Genomic DNA, 26,281 nt, shown 5'->3' with positions numbered 1-26,281 from the left:
TCTTAGGAAGGCTGACAATGTATAATATTGCAGAAAGATTGAAATTTATTAAGAGATTTTCTTTCTCAACATGGTCAGGACTTTTTCATACATTTGTCCAAATGGCCAGGATGGTGGATACTGTCACTGCCCCACTCAGATCCCTTCCTCTGTAGAAGCACCTGTCCCTAACTGTAGTGACAGCTGGTAACACTGACCAGCTGTACTTCCTCTCTGGGTAACTACTCTCAGTCAGATGGGAGCTTCTTCAGCACGGAGGCAAGATACCTCACCTCCGCACCACCCTCAAAACACTAACCAGTGAGCAACCTTTGCCTCATGGTGGGACTTACTCTGTGTTGCAGTTCATCCTCCAGAGCCCCCTGTGGAGTAAAGCCAAATTCAGTTTCCCCTGAGACTACCGACATACTAACCTTTTCCTGTTGTCCTATCCTGCTCTTCTAACTCCCTCCGGAAATCTCTTGAACAAGGATTCCTGTCTCAGGCTTGGCTAGGGAAGCTAAGACAGCTGGTAATTTTGTTTTAAATCATGCTATTATCATCAAAATATAGGAAAAAATCCCATATGGGTCTCAACACAGCTCCAGTAGGCCTGCTGCAATAAACATCAGATATTTAAAGAAGAGGGCACAGAGATGGAAAGGAACCCCCCCACCCCTTTTGGCTAATAGATAGTTGCATGTCCGGTAAGGTTTTGAAGAAAAGGAAGTATGAAAATTTTCCTCATTTAATAGGAGAGAGAAGCTTCTTTATAGCATAAAACACTGGTTCTTTTGAATTTTCCACAAAATTCCTTTCAATTTCAAGTGTTCTACTCAAGAAGATAAGATGCATTAAATTTGACACATATGCATGAGATGAACTCCATGATGGTGGGCAAAGGGGTTTTGTGTTCAGAAGGAAGGGAGATGTTTGGAAAAGGCTTAGGGGAGGAGGTAGCTTTTGTGTCAAGGGCTTGAGGCATGAGTTGAGACCTGAAAGACACAGCTGAGGAGAGAAAGTGGGATGCATTTGGGGGCGAGAGGCAAAAAGACAGGGAAAAGCAGAGTCTGATAAGAAGGCAAGTGGTGTGTTGCTGGTGCCTGGGGCTTTGAGAAGAGATGCCTGAACCCTATAGGTCATGAGTCAACCTATTCATTTTGTCTGGAAAAAGCAAGCAGTGGTCCTAAGGTGGAGGGCATCACTGCAGTGTCATGAAGGAGCTGAGAATGGGGAGAACTTCGAGAAGGAAGAGGGTGTAAAACAGTGGAGAAAGGAAGAATGTTTTAAGATTAATAAAAAGAAATGCTGCAAATGCCGTGCTTTAGAACTGATATAAGGCATGTCAGTTCCACGTAATGGATTCCATCTTGGACCTAACAAAACCAAAACAAAATGAGATTCTCCTCCTAATTTCTTTCACAGTCTCCTGGAGAGAACTGATTTAGGAAATTGCAGCACTTGGAAAAGACAAGTGTACAAAGAGAAAGAACTAGAACCAAGAAAAATACACAGTTATAAGTAAAATAGAGAAATATTCGTAACTCCCCCATTCGACCCTCTCCTTAGCCCGCTCTTTCCTGTCACTCACTTTAAAGTTTGTATTTGAAATTTCAGCACTCATGTTCAGTTGACTGAGGACTCAAGACTGAACAAAGACCCTCTCCCTCACTGAAAGCAGAGAATGACATTGTTATTACCCAACAAATTGGCTAAGGAGTTTGTGTAGTGTGTTGAGCATTAAGGTCTTCGCAAGGATTACACTGAGATTTACTTCCGGGATGCAATTTTCACTTGACACTATACACATGTCAGCTAAGGATTCTGCCCTTCTCTTTTCCTCAATGACAGGAACACCCAGTGGTGCTGACGAAATTTATTGAGGGGGCCCGGGAAGTGGAAATGGATGCAGTCGGCAAAGACGGAAGAGTAAGTGCTTTATCCCCATCTCCTAGATCTCTGCCTCCCCATCACGTTTCTTCTACCTGTCTCCTCCGCCCTCCCCCCCAACTTGGCAGTTTTGAAACAGATTAGAGGTCCTGATTTCTACAAAACAGGTCTCTAAGAATAGTGGACGAGTGGCTCAGTCCAAAAATTTTCAGATTCACTGACAACTTAGTGTATGTGTCACGGGTATCATATATCCTGTGTTTCATACATTAGGATTTCTCTTTGATGATATTCAAAATTAATTATCATCCTGTACTCCTCATTCTTCTTGAATAGATTTTTCTCTCTCATTTTCTTTGGTCTGTGGGTTTCCTTTTATGTTTCAATGGGTATTATAAAAACATCTAATACTTGTCTTTCTGAAGTTCCTAATTGAATCCCTAGTTTTTCTCCTGTCTTGATTTCCCAGCCTCCACCTTTTTATTGCATTAATAAAGACAAAACTAAACAGAGCCGGGTGGATAAGGATAATAACATAGAATTAGCTTACCAGATCACATCTGTATTTCTAGTACAATGAATGCCTCCAACTTCAGTGAAAAATGAAAATGTGAAGAATGCTTTCCTTAGGTTTGCTAGTTGTACTAATAAGGCATTTATGATTTATCTTGATATATAGGAAGTAATGTTTTAGGGAGTCCATGTCATTTTATTTGCTTTAATGAAAAAATTTTTTAAAAACTGTCTTTCATTTTCTACTTTGTAGATACTTCAAAACACTACTGAAAATGTGAAATCTTTTTGTCTTTTTGGTCTTGCAGATTAACAGTTCAAAGTAGGGTTGTTTAGATATGTGTATGTGTATATATATATACATATATATATACACATCAGTAATGATTTCTTACTACAGAATCATATAATCCTGAGTTTAAGCACCCTTAGAAATCATTTATTTCAACCCCATACCCCAAAGGATGAAAATTTTCTTTACAGCATCCCCAGAAAGGGGTCACTTATTTTCTGTTTAACAACTTTGGTTCTACAGAGTGCAGAAAGTTGTCAGACTGAAAGATGTCATATGGACATCTCATTTATTCCTTCTTTTGAGGTAAAGTCAGCTTCCCTGGAATTTTTTCATTCCTGACCTTCTGGCCTTCAGAATTGTAGAGCATATGTTTAATCTTTCCTCCTTTTCAGTGTTTTAAATATTTGAGACTCTGGTATAAAATGAGAGCGATGTGATCTTACCAATGTCACCGTGGAGAATGTAAGACTAGCCTGGAGACATTTGTGTTTTTTTCAAATATAATGCTCGTCTGTTGGCCTGATTTGGCTCCAGCTTGCTAGGATATGCTCTTAATCTAAGCTTCTCTCAGACATCAACCGTTGCTTATCATCCTGGACTCCTTCTTTTGGAAATGTTCCAGGTTACTCGCAATTTTTTTAAATAGTCACACTCCGAAATGGAAATAGTGCTTCAGCTATATTATGATTCTTTTCAGAGCTTGGTGGGAGTAGTGCCTCCCCATTTCTAGATACTATAAAAAATTGAATGCTTACTATGCACTAAATATCATGTCAGACACTATATATGCTTTCTCTCTTACCCTTACAAACATTCTATGAGACCGATACCATTGTTAGCACTGCCTTATCAGGAACCAAGGCTGAATAGATAAAGTACCTTGCCCAGGTCACAGAGCTCCTAAGTGACAGCAGGAGACTCAAACGTTACTCTGCTTTAAGTCATTTATAAATCTGATAAACAAGTTATCTCTATAATTTATTTAAGTCTTTTACAGTTACCCAATTATTCTCCCCGACTGTCAGCTTTATCACTTCCCAAAGACACACATGCTATTAACGTTCAGGTTATGGTGACTGAGACCATAAACTTTGTAGTGTGACAGATAAGGGCTTCAAATCTGACTTGCCATACAGCAGTCACATGCACTTGGGTTATTTCTTCTTATCTTGCCTTAGTTTCCTTACTTGTAAGAGAAGATAAGAATATTTTCTTCTTGCTTCCCCTTCTTTCTCAAATTTTAATTAAAAAATCTCTTGCTCTAGGGGCACCTGGGTGGCTCAGTGGGTGAAGCATCTGCCTTCGGCTCGGGTCATGGTCCCAGGGTCCTGAGATCGAGCCCCGCATGGGGCTCTCTGCTCAGCAGGGAGCCTGCTTCCTTCTCCTTTCTCTGCCTGCCTCTCTGCCTACCTGTGATCTCTGTCTGTCAAAAAAATCTTAAAAAAAAAAAATCTCTTGCTCTAGATCTTAAGTCTTTTTTCTGGTCCACCTAAGTTATACACGCACCTCGCTGGATAGTTACCTCTCCTATCTCATCTAGTGTTTAAACCCAACCTGGAAGGAAAAGATAAAGATCCCTCAGTGCGCCCCAAATACTCTAGGTTCCTCTTTGTTCTTAAGTCAACATGACTTAGTCCAGCTGTCATATTTTCCTGATTCGTACCCATTCTAATCAATGAAGGAGGGAGGTCAGCTCAGCCACTGTCAGCCGCCCCCAGGGGTCAGTCTGTCACTCTACAGCGGGGAGGCGAGTCCATGTATGTGGCTTTATGCGGTTGTCTCACCCAAAGACTCTGCAGAGTAATTGGTCAATGTTTCAGGCATCTGTTAGAATGCGGTGGGGTGGGGGGGGTGGAGAGAGACAGGGTGGAGGGGCAGTAGCTTCCCTGAAGTAGGTGCCTGACAACTCTTTCTAAAATCTTCTCTTGGCCAGGTAATCTCCCATGCCATTTCTGAACACGTGGAAGATGCCGGCGTCCACTCAGGAGATGCTACTCTGATGCTACCCACACAAACCATCAGCCAAGGAGCCATCGAAAAGGTCATGATTTATCAAGAAAAGTGGAAAGGGAAAAAGCAAAGATTAAGAAAAAAATTTTTTTAACTAGGGAGCAATGTAGGACATGCCCCAGGTGAAATGCAATTATGAGGGGAATTTTCCTGTTCTGAGCCTGCTGAGTATTTTAGAGATAACAGTTTCCTTCCTGCCCTTTTGAGCCCACTTGGTTGTGGGCTGGGGTACCAGTTCTTGGGCTTCAGCATAACAATCTGGGGAACTTGCTCATCTACAGATGGCTGGACTCCACCCCCAGTTTCTGATTGAGTAGTTCTGAGCAGGGCCCCAGGTTTGCATTTTTAACAAGTCCCCAAGTGATGTTGCTGTTGTTGCTGTTGGTCTAGGGACCCCATCTGGAGAACATTGCTGTAGATGATTCCCATGTTTGAGAGCCACTTAGGTGAGCGGCCTATAAAGCCGTGCCTCTCAATTAGAAGCAGGTATGCAGCAGTTACAGAGGAGCCTTCTGGAACCTTTGTTTTCACTGTCCACCCTTACCCTCATCTCATACCAGCACTTTCTGATTAGGTCTCTTTCAACCTCTCCTTTGGAACCATTGCTTTAAAGATCTTCCCAAGAATGATGCCTCAGTACTCAGTAAGCTCTGCTCGGCAGCCTCAGAGACCATCATCTGAAATAATTCACGTGGTTGTTCCTTTACTCTTTAGGTACGTTAGGTCAGGCTTGGCTTTTTCAGTGAGGCTTACCCATAACCCTGTCATCCAAATCTACGTAGGCCTGTCTGGCTATACACTGGGCTGGATTCTGAAGGTCTCACCTCGTTCTTGACAGGAAGGCAGCGGGATATATTGTAACACCTGCTGCCTAAGAGAACAACATCCCTGGATTTCAAGTGTGCTTTAGTTGATCATGTCAGCGTAAATGACCTCAAGAACTCATATTTTTCGGCATCTCTCAGAGTTTGATATGCCACGGACTCTACTCCCTTTTATAACTAATTAAGCTGCCGAGTCCCTCTTGTAAAAGTAAGGAACAAGGAGCTCTTGTGTCTTGCTGTCAGCGATCCCTCATTGCATGGGTACCGTCTGGCTCCGGTTGCATGTAGGGATCTGTTTATGTGACATGCAGAGCTTCCTGGCAAGGAGACGTCATTTCTTTCTGACCATATCTCCCCAGGTAGAGTCCAGGGTAGCAGAAAAACACAGCAAAGAAGTATCTCTGGTCTCTTTGCAGTGCTGTGTAATTTCAGGGCTTGCTCCTCTCAGCAGGTAGGTTGTGAGATTGATAGGAGGTTTGGACTGCGGTTTCTGGGGCTGACGCAACTGGACTGACAGAATTCCATTTAGCCCTCAGAGTAAAACCGCAGTATACAATGGCAGGGAGATAGGGACATTTGGCAGAAAGATAATTTTGTCAAGCTATTTGTTCTTCTTGCTAGTTGGTTACGGACATTTATTATGTATTATTATTTTGTTAATAGATGCCTGTTAGTGGCTGCTATTATCATTATTTTTATTAATATTATTGCCATTATGACTGTTCTTATTATTAGTGGAGGTGTAGCTCTCTGTTAAAAGAAATTTTAAAAATCTAAATTTGAGGTGTTTTTTTTTTTGTGTGTTTTGTAATCAAGCTGTGCTCTTTAGCACTATGTCATTGTCCTTTCGATCTAGGTGAAGGATGCTACCCGAAAGATTGCCAAGGCTTTTGCCATCTCTGGTCCATTCAACGTCCAGTTTCTTGTCAAAGGCAACGATGTCTTGGTAAGAAATGCCGAGGTGCCTGAGAGGACACCAAGCTGTGTCAGGTTGTGTTGGTTTGTGCCTCTCTGGTGGTCTCCTCCGTGAGCGCAGACGGAACAGCCGAGATTCCTGCAGCTGTTCCTGTCTGAGTGTGGGTCGTTGCACAGCACAGAAGGCCTGCCCTGCTGGAAAGCAGAGGCCTTTGGAGGCACTGAAATGTCAGTCACCTTGTGGAAAGCACTCCGACCCCCTGGAAACAGGATTGCTCTCTGCCATCTGCAGGACAGAAAGACTGAGACAGTGATTATCTGAATACGTCAAATAGTCACAAATTGTCTACACTGAAGTCTCAGATATTATTGATGTACAAAAACTGTTAAATTAATTAGACTAGTCTTAATTAGTCTATTTAATGTAACCAGTCAGTAACCAGAATTGGTTCAGCAGCATCTACTATGTGAAATCATATGGTGGCAATAAAGATGGATAAGTCACAGTCTTTGCTCTCAAAGTATTCAGTTTGGGGAGGACTGGGAAGATGACTTTGTAGACAACCATAGCATAAGTTAGAATATAATAGCTGCTGGAAGGAATGTACAAATACACGGTACTGAAGTCATAGGGAGCATATCTATGTGTGTATGTGTGTGTGTGTGTGCGCGTGTGGCTGAGCATGTGTTTGAGTGTTGTACCTGGTTTAGGCTGGATTTCAAGGGTGATTTTTGTATTTTAAGTGGATCTTAAAGAATGGCTGGAATTTTGACAAACAAAAGGTAGAGAGGACATTATAAATAGAACATCTAAGAGAAAAGTTGGCACATTTGGGGAGATAGCAACTAGTTCAGCTTAGCAAGATCATTTTTCTAGGTAAATAGTGCAGGGCAAACTTGAAAAGTAAAATTGGGTTCAGGGAAATGGTACAAGATAACATAGAGAGATAGATTGAGGCAAGAGAATAGAAAGCCTTCAAGGACCAGACTTTCATCCGATGGCCAGTGGAAACCCAGTGAAGACTTTTCAGCAGGGACATGGCATTATCTGAGTTCTGCATTAAAATCTCTCAGCAGTGTGTGGGGATGAAGTTGTGGAAAGCAGACGGAAGAAAGTCAGAATTCAAAGATACTAAAAGGAAACTGGTTAGCCAAAGTGCGAGCAGCGGGGAGAAAAGGAAGAGTCTGGCAAAAAAAGAGCTGGCTCCAGTAAAAAACAGCTAGAACCCAGGTGACAGGGAGAATGTTAATATGTTGTCATTGGATCTCACCATCATTTCCCTTTTTTTGAATTTTGTTGTCTGTCTCTCCAGGTGATTGAGTGTAACCTGAGAGCCTCTCGATCCTTCCCCTTTGTTTCCAAGACACTGGGGGTAGACTTCATTGATGTAGCCACCAAGGTGATGATTGGAGAGAACATTGATGAGAAACACCTTCCCACATTGGACCATCCCATAATTCCTGCTGATTATGTTGCAATTAAGGTAACATTTGAAAAAAATCTATCAGTTATTTTTTTAAGTTTCAAGAAATTAAAGGAAAAATTTTTCATCAAAAATAATCTCGAGGGATGCCTGGCTGGCTCAGTCAGTAGGAGAGCATGTGACTTCATCTGGGGGTCATAACTTTAAGCCCCCACATTGGGCGCTTACTTTAAAAAAATTTTTTGATACTTCATGAAATTTCTAACTAAAGTGCTAGACCAGGGATTTATGATGTTTCCTTTGAATATATACACAAGCAACTTTATATCAATTTTTATCCATTTCAAAAATAAAAAAAAATCATTTAGAATTATATAACTTCAAAACCAACTAGCTGAGTGAATTATAAACTATGATATTGCAACTGATACACAGTAGTGTTGGTTTGGTTGGTAAACAGAAATTCCGGACATATTTTATTAGGATAAGGCTTGAATTGTGTCCCTTTGGAATTATGCCAAGACTTCAGAAATACATGGGTCTTGTAAAAAGTGTTACCTTGTGCTGTTGGTTAAATTCTAACTACATTGGCCACCTTGCTTAGTTCCTATTTTCTTCAACAGCACACAATTTTTCCTCTTGAAAGGCTGAAATAGCCATTGCTATTCACGGTGGTGCCACGAAGGAAATGAAATGGATGGCACCTCTGTGAAGATTGACAAGGAATGTCTAAGATTTGCTCACTAATTTCCAATATAGATGTATATTTTTTATTTTTTTATTTTTTAAAGATTATTTATTTATTTGACAGAGAGTGATCACAAGCAGGCAGAGAGGCAGGCAGAGAGAGAGAAAGAGAGAGAGGAGGAAGCAGGCTCCCTGCTGAGCAGAGAGCCCATGCGGTACTCGATCCCAGGAACCTGAGATCATGACCTGAGCCGAAGGCTTAACCCACTGAGCCACCCAGGCGCCCTATAGTTTTTCTTTTTTTAAAGATTTTATTTATTTATTTGATGGACAGAGGTCACAAGTAGGCAGAGAAGCAGGCAGAGAAAAGAGGAGGAAGCAGGGTCCCTGCTGAGCAGAGAGCCTGATGGGGGGCTCGATCCCAGGATCCTGGGATCATGACCTGAGCTGAAGGCAGAGGCTTAACCCACTGAGCCATCCAGGCACCCCTAGATGTATATTTCTAATAATACTTTATTAATAAAACCATTGAGCTCCTCTAGTTGCCTCAGCACACCCAGGCACAGAGTATTTATAATTACGACTTTACTTCATTAATCAAGTATGAGGATTAGTGAGATACTATAAAAATATATTTGAATGTTTTAGAAAAAACACAAGATAGAATCAATTTATATCATGTGATGTATTTATGTGACATTTATATATTTTGGATGCCTTCAAAAGACTTCCATTCCTGTATGTCCTAGTGACCTGAGTCATAATTGTGTTACAGCTGAGACTCTGACTTCTGACTTTTATAGTGGAAGCTTTAAGTTGAAGCTATAAATAAAAAAAAATTATTAATCTTATTTAGCTTAATAATTTAGGACGACTTAGATTTTACAGTGCATTGAGATGGAATGTCACTTGTTATATTGGGGAAAGGTGGCACTTTAATCCTGGAGACTATGACACAACATAAATTGTTAAAGCTTTCAGTGGGAATTATACGTAGGTAAAAAAAAATACATAGTATTTCTTTGTTTGAGACCAATAAGTAGAAGGCCCTGAAAAATATTTCCCACTTAAAATTCTATAGATACATTTCAAATTGATGTTTCTGTATTCATAGGCACAGAAATAAACATACACATATGTGTATGAAACAATATCCAGTTAAAAACAGTAATGAAGGACAGATATGCGTCTTTCAAAATGCACCGTGTCTTCTAGTTTACTTCTTTCCTAATTATCATTGTATATGAATCTTGACTTTTTAAAAAATGAATGGCTGCTTTATAGACAGTCTTAACACAGGCCTAGGGGGGTGGATGGATGTCCCTTCATGAGAGCACAGAAAAGCGAGAGTAGAGAAATATATAACTTGACTAAGGATGACCTTGTGAAGTGACCCCGAGCTAGAATCCCAGGATAACTTGGAAGGGTCCCAGAGTCAAAGAAGAGTCCACACTAGAAATACGGATAGATGCAAGAAACCAGGACTTGGTTCCTCATGAACTACACCGATAAAATAAATGAAGAAGAAACACTCTTATCTATGTTCTAGTTCACATGAAAGTTCTGGGCAGAAGTGTGCCCAAGCAGAATGTTTTTCAAAGCTTTTTAAGAGGTGTCAACAACAGTTTAATGTCTCAGAAGTCAGCTTACAGACAGACATTTCTGGCATGGTTGCCTGTTGCAAGTTCAAATGATCAGAAAAAGCAGAGGAATGTTTCCAAAGCCTACCAAGAAAAAAATGTGTTTGAACTCTGTGCTTGGGGAGACCAGTGCCCAGTAGACTTTGTTTGAAATCACTCCAATGTGTAGGCCAGATTAGAAACACTGGACTAGACTGGTCACAGGGGCCCTATTTACAGAAATAATCTGTGATTATTTAACCCAAGCTTTTGGCCAAGAACTCAAGAAATTCTTGGAACAGAGTTTTAAAGCTGTTTTTCAAGTCAGATGCTTAGACCAAAGAGATTTTTTTATGTGTCTACCATAGCCTAAATGAAACCTGTGAGAGACGGTTCACTAAATATATTTATCCTCTCTTATTCCTTTTATAACTTTCTCTCACATCTTTTTCCTCCCCATTATTTCTGACAGGCTCCAATGTTTTCCTGGCCCCGGTTGAGGGATGCGGACCCCATTCTGCGATGTGAGATGGCTTCCACTGGAGAGGTAACTGGTTAATGATCCATGAATGCTTTCATTAAATCTACTTTGAAATCTATGGTTTTATGAGCTGAGTATAATACAGTAAGTAAGTTATTAAGTATAAAGGGGGACACAAACTTCTGTTATCAGAGTAAGTCTGAAAGGGCTGAAGAATTTTGAACTAAAGAAAAGTCTTGTACTTTCATGGACCAGAGTCTAAATTTTCACACATATTTAACTCTGGAATCTAATGTATGTGTTCCTAATTCATTTCCACATTACACATTAAGAACAGATTCCAAAATATTTCTTTACGTGTCTAAGTAAATCTCTCCTGAGTCTTTCTGCTTTATTTTAAGTTTTCATTTCAAGATCTCTCTATAACAGCACTTCCGACCCCTACCTCCCTCAGCGTCTTGCTACTATGGAATTAAATCATTGGGTTTTTACTAGCAATATGTAGAATGTACAGCACTGGAAAGATTGCAGACCTAAACATTGTGGAATCTGCAGATAAATGCAAAAATCTCAAAAAAATTTGCAAAGCAACGTGAATCTCCTGGGGGATTATCTAAAACCTATAATGGGATTGGCCACTGGATGTCCCTCTTCACTTGTGTTGGGACTCTTGTCAGCCGAAGGTTTCTTAAGAATGTGAACCGTGTTTCTTGTGGAGAACTGTCAGATTCTAGAAAGTTCCCTACATGTCAGTGTCAGGACATTTTATGAATCACCCAGCCCTTGACAGACTTACTAGATACAACCTTCAGATTCTCATCAGTGCACATCAGAGTGGCAACATCAGACTGTGAGGCACTATAGTTTCCTCTTGCTATTAAGGAACACCTGAAAGGGGAAAATATTTAATTACAATAAATATGTGATGTCTTATGTGGTTGCCTGGTTACAAGCAACATCTGTGCTGAGAGGTGAAGCGAGACAGGGAGGCAGGGAGTGAGGAATAAATGGCTATCTTGTTTGTATTTGCACTGGCGATTGCCTTCTCTTAGCTCCTTTGCTGCTGCTTTTAATTTACCAGGTGAGAAAGCCTATCTTTAAACCGAGGGGCCTGCATTACGGTTCTCTGCTGTTTAAGGAGATGCTCTTCAGGCTCACACGGATCCCAGGGTCACTCGGTAGCAGGGCTGTTTTCAGCAGATCCAGGGTTCAGATCCGGGAGAGATCGGCTTTCCTTTGTGCTGTTTTCTCTAGTACGGCAAACTTATTTTCACTGCCTATGTCCGTCCATTCTGCCTCCAGACATACATTATTGGAGTGGTTGAAATATGAAAAATACAAAAGAATTAGAAGCTCAGCTCACCTTTGTTGTGCTCTATTTCAGAAGTAGAGAGTTAATTCTTCTATTTTTAGAGTCATACTTCCAGGTGTCACTGAGTGGGATGTTACAAGGGCTATTTTATAACTGAGATCAGAAGAATAATTCTAGCTTAGGTGAAATTTCAGTTATGCTTCAAAGAGACATTTTCAGTGTTCAGATGGCTTGTTGTGGGACTGACTAAACCTTTACTTCTTGATCTAGGTAAGGGCTGTTTTATTTTTTTTAGTGGCAAGGTGGCTATGTTAGACCTGAGCTTACTTGAATATCTGACTGTGTTCTGTGTTTTTTGTTTTTGTTTTGTTTTGTTTTTGTAGAAAACTGCTGAAACCTCTTGTGTGTTGTTCTGTCTGCTTTTATGATGGGATTGCCTGGTCCTGTCAGTAGAATTTGGGTTTCATTAACTGAGGTTGATGTTACTGAGGCTAGTTGACCATTAATGGACCAAAGAAAGAGTTTGCTGAAAAGTAGCATGTACTCGTGATTGGTTGAAGGTCATAGTCATGAGAACATCCTTTTCACAATAAGGGAGTCATTTGCTTAAAGAATGAATTTAGCCATCAGTGTTATTTACTATAATGGTGGTTCTGTACCTGTGCCAAATGATGATATGCACGGCAGAATCTATTCCCATCATGCTCAAATATACCACTTGTTCTATGGTTATGGGGACCATTTGACTTGTAGTTATCTAATAGCACAATCACCCTCGCTGAAACTTCTGTGTATCCCAAACATTACATGTTAGTTTGGAATGGTCTTTATTTATTTATTTGTTTATTGACGTAAGGCTGTGGTATTCAGAACTAAACAGGGCATTTTGGTTCATTTTATGAAAGTGATTTTAAATTGAGATTTTCATGGATTTATTGCATTTCTCAAAAAGCTTTCTCATAAGCTGTACCAAATGATTCCCAACCAATTAATCAGCAGTTATGCATGTGTGCTACTGACCCATGAATTCACGCACCGTGGCATCGTGTACGTGACATATACTGTTATTTAAACATTAAGTCATATTAACATTTGGTAACTTACCACATTACGGACCAGAAGCTGTGATTTGTATCCAAATAACTCACAGTAGAATCCAGTTATGTTGCTCCATGGAGTGTTGTTGAATAGGGAAAGAATTGCTTATTCATTCATTATGCTTAATTAAAAACACAAGATACATCTGCCCTGGCCAGCTTTGTTAATCCCAGGATTCAGACTGCATGGTCTTTGGGCAACTCCATAAAAGCTAGCAAAGGGGTCTAGGAGTAAAGTGCTTTGATTTGTATTTGTTTATCTGTAAGAGCTGTTGACTAGTGTTTGCTTCTTCTTATTTTACATTTTAATTTATTCTAAACAGGTGGCTTGCTTTGGTGAAGGTATTCACACAGCTTTCCTAAAGGCAATGCTTTCCACAGGGTTTAAGATACCCCAGAAGGGCATCCTGATTGGAATCCAGGTAAGTGGCGTGTGGTTGTGTGCATGCCCCTGGGCACATGCTAGAAGTGGCTGAGAAAGGACCTGAATTGTGGTATAAAAGAGGGGAGATTTGTTTTAAGCTCCACTAAAGAAAACAGCAACTAATATAAAAAATGGATGTTTGTTCTCTATACGTTCCCTGGGTTTTGCTTTTTTCCATTGTAGCAATCAATACAAATAAGTGAATAAATAAAACGAAAAGAAGGAAGGTCTCTAGTGAAAAGGGAATTTGTTCTGAAAAGGATTTAGGATGCCTTAAAGAGGAATCTCTTCTGCTTCTTGGTTACATCTTTCCTATGTGCTCTGCTCTTAGTTCTTCCTCCTTAGCCCTTGAACATACGCTTTCCATAAAGTTGAGTCTCACTTCGTCTTTCTCTCTGTCTCTGTCTATCTCTTGACTTTCCCCTTTGCCAGTTTGTGTCTGTGGAATCCACTGTCCTATCCATAACTGTCACCTTTAAATCTTCATCCTCCATTATCCCATATTTCCAGCCATCTCTTGAATACCTCTATCTGATGTCTCAAACCCAACACACCCCCCGTGGAAGCTCTGTAATCCCTTCCTCACCTTTGTTCTTTCCTTCCTTACCTGCCTTCATTCACATTTCAACTTGGAAATACAGAGATCTTCCACATCTTCTGGTGGGGTGATGCCTCAGTAAGCTTAGCATAAGTTGAAAATATCAGAAGTCAAAATGCATTTAATATACCTACCCTACTGGGCATCATGGCTTAGTGTAGCCTCCCTTAAGTGTGCTCAGAACCCTTTATGTCAGCCAACAGTGTGGCAAAATCTTCCAACACGAGGCCAATTTATAAGAAAGCGTTACATATCTCATGTAGTTTATTGAATACGGTACTGAGAGTGAAAAGCAGAATGGTTTTAAGTGTGTGGGTTGTTCGCCCTCATGCTCGTGTGGCCTGACTGGGTACCGCAGCTGCCCACATCACTACAGAGTATCCTACTGCGTATCACCAGCTTGGGAAAAGACAAAAATTTAAAATTTCAAGTATGGTTGGTACTGAATGTGTATAGCTTTCACTATTGCAAAGTTGAACTTTTTCACGTTGAGGACCATTTGTAAATGTCAAAGATCCAAACCCGAAGAAGATTTGGGCATTACTGGAGGGATTTTCTCACTCCTCAACTGACAGAAAGTTCTTGAAGGGAAGGAGCTTAATGGGCTTAAGAAAGTTAGCAGAGTCCACAGTATCCTGGGGAGGTTCTTGAGTATCATTATTTGGTAAGTCTTCTAAGTCAAAGCTAAGTGAAATAATTATAAGAGAATATCTTTATACAGTGCGAAAGGGTATTATTGCTTTATTATTGCTTTCTTAAGCAGTTGCTGTATTAATTATTATTGCTTTGCTTATTAATTTTTTATTATTGCACATCAAATGGAAATCATTTGTCTGTTCTGTTTATAAATTTCCTAAAAAATACTAAATACTTTCCACCTGGTCTTACACTTATATTTTGGATAAATTCTTGGGTCCTATAAAAACAATAGCTGGTCTTAAATATCACCCCTGTCGTACTTTTAATAAGCTCAAACCCTGCATGGTTACATAAAAATCAATAAAAATATAATTAGAACAGTACCAGGTATTCTCAAGCCCGTGGGTGATTATTATAGATACCACCTCATTAGGGTGTCTTCATATCAGCAAATTAGCCTCTGGAGACTGGATGCGTTAGTGGCTTTAGAGAAGTTTCTGCAAAGAGCAACTTGGAATTTTGCTTCATCAAGGTGCCGAAAGGGAGATGGAGAACAGTTAGAGCAGAGGCTAACAAGATGACTTGCAATTGTGAAGCTTAATGGCAGTTTGGAGACGCATCACACCATATGAGAGACTCATCATGTTATAAATGAGTATTAAGTATTATTAAGTCACAAGTATGAGTGTATTGGCCCAACTTCCAGTTATGGCTTAAAGTTTAATGTGAGACCTGGGGGCATTCAGAGGAGACTGTGCCCTTAGTCCCCGTCTTCACAACTAATCATAATAGTGCTAACATTTTAAAATACCAGTTTAAGAAGGCAGTGAGATATAAAATTGTGCCTTGTTTGGTTCTAGTGCTGCAGGAAATATTAAGCAAAAATTAATTCGATCCCTATGAGGTATTTGTGTGATTTTGGCATCAGTGAACAGAATTTTTTGCTTTATGGTTAGAGAAAAAAAAGAGGGTTTTGTAGGGTAAAAAGAGGTGTCTTAAAGGAATGAGGTTCTGCCCACTGAAGTTTATCTTTCAGCATGTTCCTTTTTAAAGAGATCAGTATGGCAGCAGCTACATGACTTCTTACAACTTTATACTTGTGTGTAAGTGCACAATGTTAGGGCTTTAGATATGTGTCTATTTTAATTATAAAGTTCAAAAAGTATATTTAAAGAAATGTTTAAGGAATGCTGGTGTCGGGGGGCTCCGTTGGTTGAGCATCTGCCTTCGGCTCAGGTCATGATCCCAGGATCCTGGGATCCAGCCCCACATCAGGGTCCCTGCTCAGCAGGGAGTCTGCTGCTTCCTCTGCCTCTGCCTGCCACTCCCCCTGCTTGTGCTCCCTCTCTCTTTGGCAAATAAGTAAATAAAGTCTTTTAAAAAATAAAGAAATGCTTAATATAAAATTATATTTAATAAAGTATTAGTAGCTATGGTAGAATTGATTAGCAGGAGATGGACAAGAGTCACTTTCTGACCTAGTCAGCGTGGGTGGCCAGGAAGAGCTGCCCCTCCCGGCAGTTCAAGGACACGCTCTCTGTTACCATCTGGTGGATTGTCACTGAGAGTGACTTTTAAAAATGCGTCATAAATTTAGCTGAACAACATGACAGGATATACTAACTGGAGCATTAATAGCTAGAAAACTCACTGGGTATCTTCTTAGATAGCACGGGACCAAACCCAACCGAGGCCTTGTATACTCAGACTTCCTAGGGACAGTGGACAAAGTAATTCAGGTTCCATATTTTCAGTATGCATTGCACTTCTAAAAAAATCATTTTATTTGACATGATTCTGCATGGTCAGAATAATTCACTCGTTCAAATATATAAAGTCAGAAGCGAGAAGGGCCTAAAAAAGTGCTGCTAATATAATACTATATATGGACATTAGGGGCCCTATGCTAATATGCTAATGGGCATTAGAACCAGTAAATACAAAGGAACACGGTTAGTTGAGTTCTTGAGTGAAGTTCTTTTTTTTTTTTTTTTTTTTTTTTATTTGAGAGAGAGACAGTGAGAGAGAGCATGAGCGAGGAGAAGGTCAGAGGGAGAAGCAGACTCCCCATGGAGCTGGGAGCCCAGTGCGGGACTCGATCCCAGGACTCCGGGATCATGACCTGAGCCGAAGTCAGTCGTCCAACCAACTGAGCCACCCAGGCGTCCCTTGAGTGAAGTTCTAAGAAAGAAATCCACCACTGAATTTTGATTTCTTAAGATAATCATTAATTCAGCCTGATGCCGTGTAGGCTTCGTGCACAGATGAATGCTTGTAGCCAACACCACTGCAGTTAACTTGCTTAATTATTCCTCTATGGAGAAGTGAGGAAGATAGTCAGGACCTGTCCCATTTATTTGAGGGAAAGGCCTTTTCTCTGATGTCCCCAACTTGACCCACTTTCCTGTGACAAACACAAGCATTTAATTGAAGATACCTTAACTCATTCATTTTTACAACAGGTTGCAAGAAAAAAAATTGGGGGAAAAGAGAAATTACGGAGGAGAGGTAAAAATAACTCTGAGCCAGGAAACATTTTTTTCCCTTATTTTTGGTAGTTTAACACATGTTTTAAATAGTAATGTATTACTAGCAAGTATCAGCCACTTCTCAACATCTAGTAAATAGAGTTTGTGTGTGTGTGGGGGGGGCATGTGCATGCTAATTTGTTGCACTTCAGTCTCCTAACCTCCTCTTTCTCTTCTCTTTCCTACCCTACTCCTTTACACACACAGACCTTCCGTTTCTGCCCTCCCGAAGTTAGATCCTATGGGACAAATCACCTGGGGCATTTGAAATATTCATAACATCAATTGTGTATAACTAGAACTTAGGGGGAAAAAAGTCAAGATTTAGATTTTGTCAAAGGATTCTTGTCAACTATTAACAAGAGGCTTTCCATAGGCCCAGATCCTAACATAAAAAAGGCATAAGGTAGGTTTATATGGCAACAAAATCCTCCTTTATTTTCCCGCAATATTTCCAGCCTCCTTTCATCCCATCAGGATTTATTTTTAGTCGCTATGAGTAGGCAATCTGCCTTGTTTTGAAGTTTTCTGGAACACCCTTTAACAATGAATGATTTACTCTAGAGTAGATCAAGAGCACTCACTGTCTTTTCGCCTCTGATTGGGCTATTCAGCGATGTTTGTGGGGCGGCGTGCGCCATCCTGACATCTGCGGCTTCAGCCCTGCTCCGAAACACAAAGCAAGCGTTTTATTTGAAAAAGACAACGCCGAGTGACATGAATAACCTTTTATCTTCAATACAGAATCATTAGGAACAACCATAGAGTTGTTGATGCAGATGTCCCCGTAGAATCCACAAGTACCACACAACATTAACTGGGCTTTCTGTTCCGCGGCCAGAAGTTGGAATAATGTGAAAATGATAATTGGAGGAAATATGGTGGTTTTTAATTTTTTTTTCATTTTTAAAGGACTTTCTTTCTTATAAACATTTTCCAGGAAATAAATCAGCTTGTACTTTTCACCTTTAGGAACAAATGGTTTCTTACCCAGGTATTTTCAATCAGCTATTAAATCTGGGGCTACTCAGATGCAAGCTGACAGCTGTAATTTCTTTTTGTGGAGAGGCTGTTTTATGTGTCACAAGTGTTCAATACATGTTTGATAGAAGTTTATAATGTGGCTATGAAAGCCAACACCCCAGACTAGAAGGCAGAGTGGTTCCCCGGCTGGGAACTGCCAATACTGTCATGTTGGATATTTATCTTTTCCACTTGGGGGACAGCATTGAAACAGCTCCATAATGAGGTTCTGACTGGTGTCTGCAGGTCTTAGAGGACTTGCTGACTTATTTTACTTTAAAATAGCAAAGAAAAAAATTACATTCGGGTACTCCTTCCTCAACATTTTTCATTGTGACTTTGGCCAAGGTTAATGGATCTTCACCTCAAATTACAAAATGAGTGAAGGATGGTTCTCCTATTTCTTCTTCCCTCCTCCTCCTAAACTTAAGTGTGCATCACCGGGAGGGTTTGTTAAAATGCAGATTATTGGGATCCACTCTCAGAGTTCTTGATTCCACAGATCTAAGGTGGGACCCAAACATTTCTACTTTGTTTTGTTTTGTTTTTTAAAAAGATTTTATTTATTTGAGAGAGAGTGACAGATAGCGAGAGAAAGCAGGAGCAGGTGGGAGAGGAGAAGCAGGCTCCTTGTTGAGCAAGAAAACTGATGCAGGGCTAGATCCCAGAACCCTGGGCTCATGACCTAAGTTGAAGGCAGATAGATGCATAACTGACTGAGCCACCAGGTGCCCTTTAACTTTTGTATTTTAAACAGATTTTCAGGTGATACTGATTTCCTAGGGAACAACATTTTGAGAATTGCTGTACTTGTGAAATGATATATTTTTTATTTTTAAAAAATATTTTATTTATTTATTTGACAGACAGAGATCACAAGTAGGTAGAGAGGCAGGCAGAGAGAGGAGGAGGAAGCAGACTTCCTGCTGAGCAGAGAGCCGGATGCGGGACTCGATCCCAGGACCCTGGGATCACGACCTGAGCCGAAGGCAGAGGCTTTAACCCACTGAGCCACCCAGGCACCCTGAAATGATATATTTTTAAAGATTTATTTATTTATTTTAGAGAGAGAGCATTTGGTGGGGAGGGGCCGAGGGAGGGAGAGAATCTCAGTCAGACTCCGAGCTGAGCAGAGAGCACACACAGGGCTCAGTGCCACAACCCTGAGAATCACGACCTAAGCTGAAACCAGGAGTTGGACGTTTAATCAACTTTACCACCCAGGTGCCCCTGAAACTGTGTTTAAGAAAATGGTTTCAATGTTATGTTATCACATGGCTATATATTATTAGTGACATTTTGCTAGGGAAAAAATTTAAGAAATTGAGAATAGTTTGTTCAATACACGATTAGTGTATCAGTTAATAACTTGTTGGACAATTTTATGTTGCATCTTCTAATGTGCTCCGGTGCTTACTTAATTAAGTCTGTCCTGTGTTTAGCAGAAGGTCACAATGTAGTGTTCTAAATCAGGGAGATTCAGAAGTTCACTTAGAATATTTCATGTATATTTACTATATTTCAAGGAACCTTGAAATGTGAAGAAACCTAAAATGCCATCTAATTCAGCCCCTGCTTTCCAAGTAGAATCAAGCTTAAGGAGTCATTGTCCCATTCTTCTGTCTAACCTACTCTTAAGGAGGCTGCCATATGCCTCATTAAATTACTCTAAGGTCACTGAGTTACTCTAATTTTATACTTCTATATTTTCTTTTCTTTATGTCTAGGCATGAGCTTCTTGCAACTAAGGCCCATTTCTTCCTGTTTGGTCCTAAGCAGGAATGGAAAGCTACTATCCTGGGCATGGTTACAATTTGTGTTCTAGAAGACTGTCCGTGAATAACCCCTGAGCCCGCCTTAGCTGAGATTCATCCAGTCGCATTTATCTTTTCTATTTGCCAATAGTTTCCTCTCATAAAACTGCAGTTCTGGGATTGAGAGAGCCTGAATCCAAAAGAATTTTATATTTGAACATAGTCTTTGGAGTCTTTTCCTAGGATTTAGATCTGTTCTCAGAAAGCCTCTGCAAGTAAATATTAGGAGGTTTTATGGGCTGAACATTATCAAAATTGTGCAAGGATCTTGATATGTTTTATTATCACAATTCTTAGTTTCTTTGAGGCTCTGAAATAAGATCATTTCCTTGTATTTTTTGTTTGTTTGTTTGTTTTGTTTTGTTTTGTTTTTTAGCTGTTACCAGCATGGTTTCTAAATAGATTATAAAACATGTACTGAAGAACCAAATTATTTCATCTGTTTGTAAACTTTTTACAAGAGAAAACAGTTAACATGTTTAGCCAAAGGCAGAATAGATATGTTTTTAACCGTGTGCTGTTTAGCTTAGTTACCCAAACATTCCAGTTAATGAGGTCAAGGTAAGGGATTGACTTTTGGGTAGGCCACTTGGCTTTTTTTTTTTTTTCTCTCACCCTGATCACTGTCTTGCAAATACTGGTTGTGGTCACAGGAAGGGGTAAGTTCAGAATGGAAGAACCCTGCTGACAATGTGCAGGAGTCCAGGGAAAGTGGGACCTAGCCACCAGATGGGGCCAGCTAAGGCTCTAGGAAGTTCACAACAATGGGCTCTAAGAACATATCTGAATTGGGAGATGGAACCTGAGGAAAGCTTGTCTGGAAGTAAAATATATGTGAGCAAAAAGTTGCCTATTTTTGAAATATGACAGCCAGTAGAGGAAGTCAGGCTTGGAAACTAGTGTCCAGGGGCGGGAATCTAGTCTCTGGGAGGCTGAAAAAACAAATGTTTTAATAATAACAATGAATACTTAATGAGAACTATTAATGGACAAGTAACTTTGTACAAGAACTATTAATGGACTAAGTTCCTATACTGACACTTTTAAGTTCTTACTTATAAACTAACTCATTGAATACTCACAATGACCCTTTGACACAGATACTGTTGCTATTCCCATGTAACAGATGAGGAAAGTACATCACAGAGGGGTTAAGTAAGTTTCTCAAGGTCACACAGTTTATTGTAGAGTCCCAAGAAAAGATACACTACCATGCTCACTGCCATTTTAAAAAGGAAGAAACAGAGACTCAAAGACATTAATTTTTCTAAGGACACACTAAAAATGAATGGTAAAACCAGGATCTCAAAGGCAGCTTAGTGACTCTAGAGCCCATTCTTTCATTCTTTACTTTAAAGTTAATGCAAACTTGAGTCCAAAATGGTTGATTTACTGAAGGGAGGTATGCGCAAGCTGTTAGGACAGGTCCCAGTCAACTAAGAACAGGACCAAGTTAGAATTCAGCGGGTAGAACCGGTTGAGCAGGCAGAACCATCAACAAGGCTGACCTGGTGTTGGACTCCTAACCCAGGTGTGTTTAAATTCTCCCTGACCTGGAGAAGGATCCATGTAGAACCAAGGTGGATCTTAATCTGCAGACAAAGTGGATTAAGTAGGGAGTGGAAGAATTTGAGGGCAAGGTGAAAAGTCAGACTGTAGAGAGCAAGACTATGTGGATGTAATTTTACCTATAGGGAGAAATCAGTAAGAACTCGGTACTCCCTCTAGGAGAATGAGAGGATCGAACTTGTCACCTTTGAATCTAAAGCACCTGGCAACATATGGCATTGCCTCTGTAATGGCACGAGAGAATAACGTATTGCACATGACTAAATAAAGAGCGGAATATCCAAAAAGTGAATTTTGTTAAATTCTTTTTATTTCAGCAATCATTCCGTCCCAGATTCCTTGGTGTGGCTGAACAATTACACAATGAAGGCTTCAAGGTACGTGATATCAATTTTTTTTCCAGTCGTTTTCTGTAAGCCCTGAAATCCATTCACAAAAGAGAACATTAATGAATCTTAAGGAATGAAATAGCTCAAAATATATCCTTTTCAACTTGAAAGATTTAACTAACGTGACAGTTTCAAAACTTCCATAGAATAAAATTATTAGAAAGACTAGTTTTAAGTTATAACAAAGGTACCATAAACTCCATGGGAGTTGGCAGCTAAACACTTAGAAAGTTTAGTTTACGCAGGATTGGGACAAAGGTCCAATGCATTTCCTATATATTTTTTCTTTTTCCTTTTCTTGTTTCCATATGAAGTCATAGTTTCCAGCTGTTGCAGTTATAGGCAAAACTTCTTTGCCACAAATACCACTTTCTTCTACTTTATGATTTAAGTGACAAGTGTGTCCCACTAAGTTTCTTTGTTCCATGAAAGCCTTCCCTGTGATTCTGTAACTGACTTTTCCATTTTAAATGCAGCTCTTTGCCACGGAAGCCACGTCAGACTGGCTCAATGCCAACAATGTCCCTGCCACCCCAGTGGCATGGCCGTCTCAGGAAGGACAGAACCCCAGCCTCTCTTCCATCAGAAAGTAAGAACTGGGGCAGAGTTCTATCTTCCTACAGAGAGAAGATTAATTTGGGGGAACTAGTACGATGTGAATACTTCACCTTACCCTATTGCAAGTCTTTTAAAAGTCCTCTTAGCCGTTTCAGATGAATAAATCTGTGGATTATTGTAAAGTTTCATTCTCGTGAACTTTGCTGTTACCATAACATATAATGCCACATGTCTATATATTGATACATAGCATCTTTCAAAATATTTTCTAGTAAGGATGCTTTCCTGCGTGGACAGCAAGATCTCAGTGATGAGAGTCAGACATGGAGAATGTAATACAGCACTTTTTATTTTAGATTAACCTTAGATGGTATGTAGGTGTGTATATCAAATATAAGATTGACCAGCTGCATTTCACTGAGGTCTGTGTGTGAATCAATTAGTCCAATTTATTGAGCACTTGCTATATGCAGGAGACTGTGGTGAGTGCTAGGATAACACCAACCATTGAATTACCTAATTTACTCTTCTCTAATCAGGCTGGTTATTATGCCTCAGGCTATGTCATCATTAGACTTGGTAAGACATGTTAGTGCACAATGTGAGTCTTCAGGAATTCCATTACATCAACACTTAGAGAGGTATGTGGCATAGGTACATAAGAGAAAATTCTCAGTTATTCCAGGATATTACAATCTGTTAAATGGCCACCATTTGTTTGGGCTCTCAAGAAGGCAACCTATAAATCATTATCAAATTAAGAAAAGAAGGGCCAATTGTCCACACCTTAGTAGATTTCCAAAGATGCTATAGGCAATTGGTTAGAACTTTGTAAAACAACAATTAGCATTCCTTCATGCTGTTTGACATTTAAATGTCCCCTAGTGTGTATAGCAGCCCAGCAACAGAATGTGAAGAGATTTAATTCAAAAGCAAGTGTTGTTGACGTATCTGTGTTGGCATACCATTAGCTGAGAGGCACTGGGAAGCAGGCAGTGAGGTAAAAGTCTGGGAATTGGGAGTATGGGCGTGGAATGGACTTCAATACTGGAGAAAAACCTCCTTGTAAAATAAGTAAATACCTATCCAATTACCAGTTCTTCTATGGATAGATAGCAATTGGGAAAGAAAAAAACCTTTCCATTTACTTAGTGAGATTTCCATCAGAATTCTTTCAAGAACACAATAAAAAAATTAATGTAATTTGAACATCTCTTTAGGAACAGAGGAGGGCAGATGGCAGTCAACTCCGTATGACTTTGACTTGAACGCACAAGGGAATAATTACGTTAGTATTTTAAAAACTAATTATAAAATATACATTGCCACCTACCAACTTTTGTTTATTTTGATTATTCTTCCAGATTGATTAGAGATGGCAGCATCGACCTGGTGATTAACCTCCCCAATAACAACACTAAGTTTGTCCATGATAATTATGTGATTCGGAGGACAGCTGTTGACAGTGGGATTGCTCTTCTCACCAATTTCCAGGTATGTTCTCTTCCTCAGATACAGCTATGTGCAGGCTTTTATTTCTATGTCTCCCTTAAGAGTATTCATCAACATGTGCACATCCCTCCCCTCTTCTCCCCTTCTTGTAACGTTCAGAATGGAGAAGAATTTTTAAATAGAATCTGAAATAATGGTGCTATTATGGTAGGTCATGGCCTCACAGACAGTTGGTGATCAAGCCATTGAGATAATCAAAAGCCACAGAGAGCCAGTCTTACTCATTAGCCATGCAATTATCTTTTAAATAAAAAGCGTAGTGTGGCATGGAATAAAGAGACAAACTTTTATTCCATTGTTTCTAAATGAAAGCCGTCATAAAAGAGCAACAGGTTAATGATAATTGAGGATCCAAATACAGTGCAGGCACTTGTCCAATTCACAGAAAACGATCACATGTTTAGTTCCACTTGGACATGACCCACCAAATTTATCGCAGAGAAGAACTGTACTTCAAGACTCAGTGACTTTCGACACATTGTATTCCTCCCCCCACCCCCAGTCCGTTTTAATCCCTGGGGAGAATTGAGGGGCAGGGATTAGCTTACTCATGCTAAGGTCTGAAATATAGGAGACAGTCCTGATTAAATAAAAATTTTTGTGTCTTTCATCCCATGTCCCTTTGGAAATTGGGAGCAGAAACTGACCTTTTGCTCCTGCTTCATTAAATCTCACTTTCATGTCATGTGGGTCACTAAGATTCCTACCCTTCTGTTTTCAGGTGACCAAACTTTTTGCTGAGGCTGTGCAGAAATCCCGCAAAGTGGACTCCAAGAGTCTTTTCCACTACAGGCAGTACAGTGCTGGCAAAATGGCATAGAGAAATCAACGCCGGGCTCCAGCCGAAACCAAGCCAAGCCACACCGGGTCTAAAGGAACTGATTCCCCAACCGTCTTCCACGGAGACAAATACTGACACCAAACTATTTCAGTTTACTTGGCTATGCCTTAACATTCCTTTCTTTCACAAATTGTCGTCCGTCCCTTTTTACAAACCTTTCTTAAACTCCTTCCTAAATAACTTGTTCTGCATGAGAATTCATCTATTTTCTAATGCCTTATTTTTGGCAAACTTACCTCTGTGCTTATTTGCAGCTAACATTTTATGGTGCTGATTAATGATGATCAAGGTAGAAAACGTCGCTTCTCTATCTTCTGAACTATTACTATACGTATTTTCAAGACACAATTGTCATTGGTTTTAAACAGCATCTGCCATAACTCAGGACATTTTAACAAGGCAGAATACTATAAAAATTTGTTAAAATGAAATATGGATTTAATTTATGAACCTCTTCATCATGATTTTGTGTAAGGCATCTTTTTGATACTTATTCTCAATTATCTGGCTCACCCAGGAATCTCCCTTTTCCTTTCCACAGTACTGAACTTGAGAAGTGACAGAGGTCTTTAAAGTATGGATTTCTTTAAAGGACACTGGTTTGTAGTTTTGTGTTTTGGAGTGTGTCTGCAGAGAGTAGCTGCCGCTGAGGTGGTTTTCTGTTCTTGTTTTCCTTTGGATTTAACCTGAGCCAAGGGAAATCTTCAGGTTGATGTCATCTTTTCCCACCTCCCCCCACTGGTTTTGGCATAAGTTGGAAGTTATGTTCACCGCCTTCAGATTATGGATTCTGTTGATCTACTGAGCCCCGTACTATGCTATGAACGCCACACATTTTAAGCACAAGGTTTCCATTCCTTCTGCCTACAAGAAAAGTGCTTTCTACAGGGCAGCCTGTGTCACTTTTACACTTTTTGTGTTACTACGTGTGCTCTAATTGTAAACTTTTAAATAAAATGCTATTAAGAGGCTGTACATTTGTATTCTTGCATTTATTTTATTTTATTTTATTTTTTTAACATTGACTTAATTTCACAAAATCACTTGACTACTCTGATGAAACGCAGTTTTGAGCCAGGATTATGTGACTTTTTCTTTTTCTTTAAAAGCTATAGAGGATATGAGTGAGCAAATTAATATTAAAAATAACAACACCTAGGCTGTTACATTTTTTTTTTTGTTCCCTCACCAAGTCTCATTAAAAAAATTATTATGTTGTTATGTGGTTATATATTGTCTTTGATCTCAATCTTTTCAAATGTGTACAACTACACACTGACTAAAGATTGCCACATAGATATAAGAAACTTTTAAACAAATGCCTTGCATAATGCAGAGAA

The 26,281-nt window shown here is 39.7% G+C and overlaps 1 protein-coding gene across 1 annotated transcript in view; it reads left to right on the top strand.

Annotated features, from left to right (window-relative positions):
• Positions 1-25,916, top strand: part of CPS1 (carbamoyl-phosphate synthase 1) — a 124,185-nt gene extending 98,269 nt beyond the window's left edge. The window contains exons 29-38 of the mRNA XM_082691573.1: positions 1,831-1,908; positions 4,611-4,718; positions 6,368-6,457; positions 7,740-7,910; positions 10,629-10,703; positions 13,370-13,468; positions 21,959-22,018; positions 22,507-22,619; positions 23,953-24,082; positions 24,822-25,916. Coding sequence (XP_082547699.1) covers positions 1,831-1,908; positions 4,611-4,718; positions 6,368-6,457; positions 7,740-7,910; positions 10,629-10,703; positions 13,370-13,468; positions 21,959-22,018; positions 22,507-22,619; positions 23,953-24,082; positions 24,822-24,920 — 1,023 coding nt within the window. The 3' untranslated portion in view covers positions 24,921-25,916. The remainder of the gene's footprint in view (positions 1-1,830; positions 1,909-4,610; positions 4,719-6,367; positions 6,458-7,739; positions 7,911-10,628; positions 10,704-13,369; positions 13,469-21,958; positions 22,019-22,506; positions 22,620-23,952; positions 24,083-24,821) is intronic.
• Positions 25,917-26,281: the final 365 nt, after the last annotated feature.

Source organism: Mustela nivalis (assembly GCF_964662115.1).
Source record: "Mustela nivalis genome assembly, chromosome: 11".
Classification (NCBI taxonomy): Eukaryota; Metazoa; Chordata; class Mammalia; order Carnivora; family Mustelidae; genus Mustela; species Mustela nivalis.
The sequence above is the reverse complement of the archived record's forward strand: the minus strand, read 5'-3'. Positions and strand labels throughout refer to the sequence as shown.